At 41.2% G+C, this 10745-nt stretch overlaps 1 protein-coding gene across 1 annotated transcript in view; it reads left to right on the top strand.

The window, feature by feature from the left end:
- HMX1 (H6 family homeobox 1) overlaps window positions 1-7951 on the top strand; it is a 15727-nt gene extending 7776 nt beyond the window's left edge. Inside the window, exon 2 of the mRNA XM_077477859.1 lies at window positions 6374-7951. Within this exon, the coding sequence (XP_077333985.1) occupies window positions 6374-6933 (560 nt within the window). The 3' untranslated portion in view covers window positions 6934-7951. The remainder of the gene's footprint in view (window positions 1-6373) is intronic.
- Window positions 7952-10745: the final 2794 nt, after the last annotated feature.

Raw genomic sequence — 10745 nt, 5'->3', positions numbered from 1 at the left:
CCAGCCGGGTTGCTGCATGCAGTTGTCTAAGCTGAGAGTGCCTGTTACACTCTTTAACACTGCCCAAAGCCAGCACTAACAATCCCCCCCAAACATACACAGGAGTGTCTGCCCACACTCCAATCCCTGGTGCTGAGCCCCAGAATAGGAAAGTAAGTCGGGGCCAGAAATTTGAAGTCCAGCAGCCTCAGATACATCTGGATGAGAGGTGGTGAGTGAGCTCACCATCCATCCCTGTCTGTGACTGAAGTCTCCCCCCTTCTCTCTCCTGCCTCTGAGTAAGTACACTAAGGCAAATCAGGGTTCTCAGAGCACCCCTTACATCAGATTTCCCCTTTACACCAGAGGCCACAGTGTTTCCCCTTTACATCAGAGTCTTCTCCGTACATCAGAGTTCTCAGGGTCCCTCCTTAAATCAGGGTTCCTAGAGCATCCCTTATGTTAGAGTTCTCCCTTACATCAGAGTCTGCAGAGTCCCCTATTACAGTGAAAGGGAACTCTGCGAGTTCAGATGTAAAAGGGGAACTATGTGGACTCTGATGTAAAGGGGGGGCTCTTGTTCTTAACTTCATATGATTAGAAATGTTATTTAATAGCAAAATATATATATATAGTTTATACTAAAAAAAAAATTGCTGTGCGCCGCAAAAGTGTTCGGGTTTGACTTGAAGAAAAGATGGCAACCCTAACTGTGGGCTGGATCTGTAGTGTCCACAGCGCTGCTCTGTAACATTTGCAGTCACAGTCATCCCTCCATACTCTGCCAATACTCTGCAATTCCCTGCCAATACCGTGCCAATAGTCTGCCATACCCTGTCAATACTCTGCCATACCCTGCCAATAGTGCTATACCGTGCCAATACCCTGCCAATACTCTACAATGCCCTGCCATGCCCTGCCAATAACGTGCCAATACTATGCCAATACTGTGCCAATACTCTGCCAATACCGTGACAATACTCTGCCAATACCGTGCCAATACTACGCCAATACCGTGCCAATACTCTGCCATACCCTGCCAATACTGCCATACCCTGCCAATACCCTGCCAATAACGTGCCAATACTCTGCCATACCATGCCAATATTCTGCCATACCCTGTCAATACTCTGCCATACCCTGCCAATACCCTGCCAATAACGTGCCAATACTCTGCCATACCATGCCAATAGTCTGCCATACCCTGTCAATACTCTGCCATACCCTGCCAATACTGCCATACCCTGCCAATACCCTGCCAATAACGTGCCAATAACGTGCCAATACTCTGCCAATACTCTGCCATACCGTGCCAATACTCTGCCATACCCTGTCAATACTCTGCCATACCCTGCCAATACTGCCATACCGTGCCAATACCCTGCCAATACTCTGCAATACCCTGCCAATAACATGCCAATACTCTGCCAATACCGTGTCAATACTCTGCCAATACCGTGTCAATACTCTGCCAATACCGTGTCAATACTCTACCAATACCGTGCCAATACCGTGCCAATACTCTGCCAATACCGTGCCAATACTCTGCCAATACCGTGCCAATACTCCGCCAATACCGTGCCAATACTCTGCCAATCCTCTGCCATACCCTGCCAATACTGCCATACCGTGCCAATACCCTGCCATACTCTGCCAATACTCTGCAATACTCTGCCATACCCAGCCAATACTTGCCAATACCCAGCCATACTCGGTAATACCCAGCCATACTCAGCGATACCCAGTCATGCTCAGCCAATTATTATTTGCTGATCCGAAAAATGATCCAATCCGTGACTCTGATCCCAGGAACGATCCGTTTCGTGAGTTTTTTGAAAATATATATACACACACAAATATAAATATATACACACACAGATATATATATATATATATCTGTATGTATATATATATATATATATACACATATAAATATATGTATATATGTGTGTGTGTGTATATATATATATACATATATATATATATACATATATATATATATATATATATATACATATATACATATATATACATATATATATAATCTCTGTGTGTAATTGTATAGTTATTGTATTTGTAACCTGCTGTTGGTGTATTTTTCACTGCAGTTAAGAAAGTTTTTACTTTCATTTTTGGCCACGGGAGAAGGAAAAAGCTATTCTCTGGCAGAGATCTCCTGATATCTCCACCTCTGGGCTGGAGAAGCCAGAAAGGAGAACTTGAAAGAGAAGCACAGAGATAAAGTGGCATCTCTGTATACTAAACATGCCGTTTCTGTTGCAGTCAATGCAGCCGTTCTCTGTTCTGAGATGAGAAGAGAAAAAATAGTTCTCCAGCACTGATCTCGGTATATTAAACCTGCAATGCTCTGAGATAAGCAGAGATCATCCTGATCTCAGCTTATCAAATTTTACTAAACGGACACCATAGTGACCGTTACTGTGTCAGTCTATGAGGATTCTCCATGTGCGGAGATAATCGGCGGGAGAACAAGTTCAAACACATCTCCCCCCGATTATCTCTGGTTCATAAACTGTTTATGGGCTGTGATCAGCGGCGATCATCTGGATCTCCACTGATCATTGCTTCATAAACGGACACCTTAAAGAGGAACTCTGTCAAGTACTATATTTACATTGGCCCTTTAACCTCAAAACACTTTTTTTTTAAAATAAAAACAATAGCTGATCTTTATGGGCTCCTCAAGCTTCAGGTCTTTCACATGTGGGAAGGTGGGGAAAAAGAAAAAGGGAACTGTGCATGACTGTTCAGCACCTCATCTGTTAATGGTGAAATTCAGAATGATTGTCACTGACTCTCAATGATTATAATATGAGACAGGCACAAGTAACAAATTGTGCTAGATGTCTGGTTTAGGAGAGGAGATTCTTGGCTTATTAACAGCCCAACTCCTTTCCCAGTCTCTGAAGCTGAAACAAGATTATTAAAGGGGTTCAACAATTGTGCAATTAAAGGGCTAAGAACATAAAACAGGTGTAAAAGTACTTATTCATAATTATGTATAGAGAAGTCCAACATTCTCAGAAATTGTTTGTTTAAATGCTCACTGGGGTTAGTGAAGAGATTGAGGCTGTGTTCAAAAAATCAATCATGGCTAGCTAAAATTCATCCCCCCATAACATTGCCTATTGAAAGTAAATACATATTCCCCTTATTTACTATCATTCACTGCTAAATGGAAAGCCTTTATAGTAAGTAACGCTAATGTGTTGTCCTGTATGGTGTGTACTGCTATAGCCACAGCCATTTTGGGCTCATGGAGACATTATATCGATTGATTTACAAGAGACTGTTCACTTAGCAAAGTGAATGTTAACTTTTAAATACAAATGTTTGCTGAATAATAAGTGGGGTGAAGTTGTGTTCACTTCAATCAGCAAATCGTGTACTAGCAAGAAATCTGATTTCTATTTTTTCTTGCATACTATTTTGTATTCTTAATTGGTCACAGTTTAACCTTATTCACTAATGAATATTCACGCTTTGTGAATAGCCACTGCTTCATTAGTAATTCAACCCCATAGGGGTTTATTTACTAAAACTGGTGAAGCTGTGCATGGTAGCCAATCAGCTTCTAACTTCAAAATAAAATATAAATTAAGCTTTGGCGCTAAAACCTTTTTGTGCACTGTGAATACTAAAATCATATGTAAGTGTAAGATGATCTATTATCTCTGCTGGTGCTCTGGAGAATATTAAAACAAATTGCGGTGGAAACCTCTTAAAACCACTGTATACGTGATATTAAAATGCGTGAAAAAAGAAAAGAGGATGTATGTCTGTTGATTTACACCTCAAAAAATGCACATATGTATTGGAAAAGTGGTGAATCAATCACATAAAAACAATTTGGAATACTACTGTGCTCGATAAACATACATAAACCAATATCTGAAAAATCATATGCAAATATATTCAAAGTGATAATCAAAAAGCGTTTTGTGAAAGTACCCAGAAAAAATAATAATAATAGTGACAAAAAATCTTATAATGTCCAACGGAAATTTTCAAAGTCGCATCAACTAGTTGCTGGAAAAACGCATGGAACTTTCATCAAATGAGGAAGGTAGAGTAAAGTGACTAGTGCAGAAGGGTTAAATACATTCCTCTCCGGTGCGCCACTCTGTGTTAGGCAAAAGGTATGTATATGTGCTCACCAGACAAAAAACCCTCAATGGGTTAATCGAGCAGCCACAGTATGAGCCACTGTGCAGCTTTCTTTGGGCTCTGCTTCTGCTATGCTGGGGAGATGCTTTACACTTTTCCTTCCACAAGTAGTCCGTTTAGCAATTATGCATGAAGGGAAACAGAAGTACAAACATAGTGCAATACTGTTGTTTGAACGTTTTTTAGTTTATTAAGAAGTCAGGTTACTCACAATATCCAAAGAGACAAAATCGCTTTCAAATTAGCCGCGCCGGCGTTGCTGCTTGTATGCCAGTGTAAGGTGCACGTTCTAGGCCACGCCCTACGCGTTTCGTCAGATCTGAGATGACGTCGCTCTGACGAAACGCGTAGGGCGTGGCCTAGAACGTGCACCTTACACTGGCATACAAGCAGCAACGCCGGCGCGGCTAATTTGAAAGCGATTTTGTCTCTTTGGATATTGTGAGTAACCTGACTTCTTAATAAACTAAAAAACGTTCAAACAACAGTATTGCACTATGTTTGTACTTCTGTTTCCCTTCATGCATAATTGCTAAACGGACTACTTGTGGAAGGAAAAGTGTAAAGCATCTCCCCAGCATAGCAGAAGCAGAGCCCAAAGAAAGCTGCACAGTGGCTCATACTGTGGCTGCTCGATTAACCCATTGAGGGTTTTTTGTCTGGTGAGCACATATACATACCTTTTGCCTAACACAGAGTGGCGCACCGGAGAGGAATGTATTTAACCCTTCTGCACTAGTCACTTTACTCTACCTTCCTCATTTGATGAAAGTTCCATGCGTTTTTCCAGCAACTAGTTGATGCGACTTTGAAAATTTCCGTTGGACATTATAAGATTTTTTGTCACTATTATTATTATTTTTTCTGGGTACTTTCACAAAACGCTTTTTGATTATCACTTTGAATATATTTGCATATGATTTTTCAGATATTGGTTTATGTATGTTTATCGAGCACAGTAGTATTCCAAATTGTTTTTATGTGATTGATTCACCACTTTTCCAATACATATGTGCATTTTTTGAGGTGTAAATCAACAGACATACATCCTCTTTTCTTTTTTCACGCATTTTAATATCACGTATACAGTGGTTTTAAGAGGTTTCCACCGCAATTTGTTTTAATATTCTCCAGAGCACCAGCAGAGATAATAGATCATCTTACACTTACATATGATTTTAGTATTCACAGTGCACAAAAAGGTTTTAGCGCCAAAGCTTAATTTATATTTTAGATTTCTAACCTATTCCTATTCTTAGGGACAGGTCTCAAGCACAGGCAGCTTTAACCCCTTAAGTTCATTCTTTAATTTATTTTTAATTTATCTTTATTTCACTATATTACATTATATATATATTCTTTTTTCCCCTTGCCTGTGTGGCGAACGGGTGGAATTTGTCCATAGCGCAATCTTATCTATCTTTAGCTTCTAACTTCAGCTTGTTCAATTGTAAAGGCACAAGGCTTTTTGTGTGCAGCAGCCCTTCCCTGCCCCCCCCCCAATACTTACCTGAGCCCCCTCTGATCCAGGGATGTCCACAAGAGCTTTGGCTCTCCGGGGACTCGCAATCCTGTTTGGCTTTCGGCAGCAGCAGGAGCTAGCTCCCACTGCTGTCAATCACAGCCAGTGAGCCAATCAGGAGATAGAGGGGGCAGGGCCGAGCCATAGCTAAATAGCGTAAATAGACATACAGCTCCAAAGCGCGCCTGTTTGGGTGCCCCCACAGCAGTGCTTGCTGTGGGGGCATCCAGCAGGAGGGAGAGGCCAGGAGCACCAGCGTGGAATCCCAGAAGAGGAGGATCTGGGCTGCTCTGTGCAAAACTGCTGCACAGAGCAGGTAAGTATAAAATGTTTGTTATTTTAGAAAAAAAAACACAAGACTTTAATATTGCTTTAAGGTTTGCTTAAAAAATAAACTAAAATGAAAGCTGATTGTTTTTTTGTTTTTTTGTGGAGCTGCACCCCGATTTTGCACTTAGTAAATCACCCCCACAGTGTCAATTGACAGTCTATGAAATAACTTGCCAGGAAGTCGACGTGTATATAAGTTTCTTCATCTTTATTTTACCTAATTTCAGATTTGTTAAAGCGAATATATCCTCTAACATTATAGAAACAGTTTGTAATTTCTGTTTATTGGAACAAGAATCTTGATTGTAGGTTTTTTTAATAATATCTCTCACTCACCTCCTCTTTCTCATGCAGCAAGTGACAGAGATTCTCCTGAGATCTCAGAAGGTGCAGAGAGACACTACAGTAGAGGATATAGGAAACATAGCAGTGATGCCTCTGAAGACAAGAGAGAGGACTTCCCCTGCAAGGAGGAGGAGAAAGCTGAGCAGGACTCAGAGCAGAGGTCATCCCGCAAGAAGAAGACCCGCACTGTGTTCAGTAGGAGCCAGGTCTTTCAGCTGGAGTCCACCTTTGACATGAAGAGGTACTTGAGCAGCTCTGAACGAGCTGGCCTGGCGGCCTCCCTCCATCTCACAGAGACACAAGTAAAAATCTGGTTTCAGAACCGCAGGAACAAATGGAAACGGCAACTGGCCGCTGATCTGGAGGCTGCCAATATCTCCCACACAACCCAAAGGATAGTCAGGGTGCCCATACTGTACCATGAGAACTCTGCTGCCACTTCCTTGGGTTTCAGCTTGCCACACATCTCCCCACCTTTGGTAGGCTTCTCCAGCTCTGTCAACTATCCCCTGACCACCTTTCCAAACTCAGTACCCTTTATAAGATCACAGATGACCGGACTGGTCTGAGAACTCTGCATCCCTGATGGGACTTTTTGCCTACCTGTTTTGTATGAACTGCATATCTTTATTTACGGCATACTTGATTTTCTTGCATTTCAACTAAAAATGTGCAATAGCTTTGACTTGGGAGTCACTGCAAACAATACAACAACATGATGGCGCAAATAAAACTTTCTTTTTGTACTTCCAAAGAAATTCTTGTAGGGTTTTTTTGTTTGGGGGGGGGGGGGGGGTTCAATTGTAATATGATGTTGGTCTAATTTAGGAAGAATGAACCAAAAAAAGTCAACCAAAGCACTGGTTCTACCCTCATGTGGTACTTGTGGTAGGTTCAGGGGGACTTGGGTTCAAATTCCTAATAACAGCTAGGGAATTTAGCATATAATAAACCATGGACAAGTCATATGTCAGAAATTACTTTTAGTCATGTAAAAATGATTGGGTTGATTTACTGGTTGAAGACTATTCACATTACATGGCACATGTTCACTTAGTTTAGCACCTTAATAAGGTAAAGCTGTATTCATCATGCAATCTGCAAAGGATGCCAAAAACTTGGACATGGCTGGATAAACATTCTCTAAACTAATGCCGTGTGCACACGACCGGACTTTCTGGCAGAATAGGTTAGACGGAATCATTTCATCGGCTATTCCAATCGTGTGTGGGCTTCAGCAGACTTTTTTTTTTTCAAAAAGTCTGACGGATCTAGAAATAGAACATGTTTTAAATCTTTTAGACTGAATCAATTCCTATTGGGAAAACCGTTTGTATGCTATTCCGACAGACCAAATGGACAAGGACAGCTATTGGCTACTGGCTATTGAACTTCCTTTTCTAGTCTCGTTGTACGTCATTGCTTTCAAAACGAACGGACTTTGGTGTGATCGTGTGTAGGCAAGTCCGCTTGGTCGGAAACTCAGTTGGAAAGACCGTCAGAGTTTATTCTGACAGAAAGTCTGGTCGTGTGTACACGGCATAAGTGTACATTCTCTATTCTTTTAATAAATCGACCTAAACTGGTTGTTTGGAGAACATTTATGCACAGTTGGGGGTTATACTTGTACTTTTCTCAAGGAGTGCTTTAGAATAATCACTTACCTCAGAGGGCAATTGGCAAACAGCAGATTTAATAAAGGGTCACATACATCAACCAAGTTAAAAAACACTGGCCTATGGGAACTAATCTGATTCTGTGTTGCCTGTTTCCAGTGAATGGAATGTTTGCTATGGGCAACACCTGAGCTTAGGCTCCAGTTTTCTTTGCTCTAGCTATAATTTTTCATGTTAATGTTGACCATAAACAAGTAGGGATTAAAAACAGCACAGACCTGTATAGTATGTGTATGTTTATATATATATATATATATATTGATTTAACTTGCTTTTTGGGTTTTGAGGGACATGCTGAGTTTTAAATATTTGTCACTTTCAAAGCAATCTGTACAACTGTAGCATGAAACTATCTCCAGTCCCTGTAATCTCTTAATGTAGGCATGTCAAAGTTGTGTTTTTGGGCAGCATAAGGTATAAAACTAGAGAGTGCAAGATCTGGTGCAGCTGTGCGTGGTAGCTAATCAGCTTCTAACTTCAGCTTGTGCAATTAAAGTGATAGTAAAGTCTAGTCTTTTTTACTATAAAAAACAAAAACAAACATGTTATACTTACCTGCTCTGTTGCAGGTGTCCCTGTTCTGTGAACCTGGCCGCTCCTTCCTTTTGAGTGCCCCCACACCAAGCAGCTTACTATGGAGGCACCTGAGCCGAGTCACAGCTCCCTGTGTCAATTCAGACACAGAGCCCCAACCCGGCCCGTCCCCTCTTCCCCTGATTGACTAGCTGTCTTTGACTGACAGTAGCGGCAGCCAATGGCACAGCTGCTGTGCCTCAGCCAATTAGGAGGGAGAATCTCGGACGGCTGAGACACTTGTGGACATCGCTGGACAGAGAGAGATCCCGGGTAAGTGTTAGGGGGGCTGAGGCACACACAGGGCTTTTTATCTTAATGACAAAAAAACCTGGAAGCTGATTGGCTTTTCAGTGCAGAGTTGCACCAGATATTGCACACTCCAATTTTAGTAAATAAACCCTTGCACGTCTCAACCATTTTAAGGACTCTTTTTACTCGTTTAAATTAGGCCCCAAGGCCAAGCCCCACTTCTAAAGAAATTATTTTGTGACCCCTTTCTCTTGAATAAAATATTTTTGTTATTATGATAATTACCAAAATTTGGTACATTTATTGGACCTAAGATGGTGCTGCCCTCTGTAAAATGAACTCTGCTAAGTTTTTACCTATGCTTCATTTGAATAGTCTATGTGCGTATTTGCTGAAAAGCAGCATTTATAATATGAAGAAATTTTTTGCTTGAATGTGATAAATATTTTGATGTTGGACATATACTAGTTTGTCCATTGAGAAAATACCTAGAAAATGTTCTCATACCTTAAAACATTTGGTAGGAAATTGTTGGAAGGAAGAATTTTTTAATGTAAAGAAAGTTCACAATTCAATTTCATCATTTTTTTTATATTGGACATGTACTTCTTTAACCTCACTGGCGGTATAATTATTTCTGATTTTAGGTGCTGAAAGCGGTACAATTATTTTGCATGGAAATTTGGCGTTTTATATTGTAGGCCTGCAATTTTTAGGAATAACTCATCCCGGGTATGATAGTAGTTTGAAACACAAAATCATAAATTATAATATAATAAATAACTATAAATAATTATAACAAATAACAATATAATAATAATAAAAAATATTCAATAATGTAATCAAATCAAAAACACAGAAATTTGCTCAGTTGCAGAATTGTCGCTGTCGTTAGATTTAGTGTTTGATGAGGAATTTCCCCAGAAATCGCTATCGCTCAATTCTGCAAGTGATTATAATTTATTATCGCTGTTTTCTACCTGGTCTATAACCACTTTTGACATAAAGGGACACTTTTTGGTTGCTATGGACAATCTCCAAATTCCAGGCAGAAAAAACTGTATTTACAATATAAAACTACATGCAGGGCACTGGACAACCACTAGGGACAAAGGGGATGTGTAATTTTTTTATATACTGTAATCTGTAAGATTACAGTACTGTATGTGTATTGTGTGTTTTTACTTTTTTGAATTTTGAGCCGATCTCCGCTCCCGTGCGTCGCAACTTCGCAGGGAACGGGGCTCGGCGGCACTCGGGCACTGTGTGAATCGAGCGGAGGACAGCTCGATCACACAGCGGGGAGGACATCGCTGGATCCAGGGGACAAGGTAAGTAACTCTCCCTGTATCCTGCAATGCGATCCCGAGTCTGGCTCAGGGTTACCGGTTATGGTACTGAAATTCCACCCTGAGCCAGACTTGGGAATACCGCCAGGGGGGTTAAAGTGGTTGTAAAGGCAGAAGGTTTTTTTTCATTAATGCATTCTCTGCATTAAGGTAAAAAAAAAACCTTCTGTGTTCAGCCCCCCCCTAAATACTTTCCTGAGTCTGATCTTGATCCAGTGCTGTGCCCATGAGCAGGGGCTCTGTGCACTCTTCCTCTCCTCACTGGCCATGTAGGCAGAAGCGGGAGCCATTGGCTCCTGTTGTCAATCACAGCCTGTGAGGTGAGACTGAGGGCGGGCCGAGCTGTTCCGCGTGTGTCAGTTTACACACAGAGCCCAGTTTGGGATCCAGCCTACACGAGTGTCCGCATAGAATAAAGCTTGCTATGGGGGCACTCTGAAGGGGGGAGGAGCTAGGAGTGCTGGCGGGGGATCCCAGAAGTGGAGGATCAGGGCTGCTCTGTGCAAAACCATTGCACAAGGCAGGTAAGTA

The sequence above is a fragment of the Lithobates pipiens genome, unplaced genomic scaffold (genome assembly GCF_037356315.1).
Source record: "Lithobates pipiens isolate NorthernLeopardFrog02 unplaced genomic scaffold, aLitPip1_a1.2 Scaffold_13, whole genome shotgun sequence".
In the NCBI taxonomy this organism is placed as follows: domain Eukaryota; kingdom Metazoa; phylum Chordata; class Amphibia; order Anura; family Ranidae; genus Lithobates; species Lithobates pipiens.
This window is presented reverse-complemented; position numbering and strand designations above follow the sequence as displayed.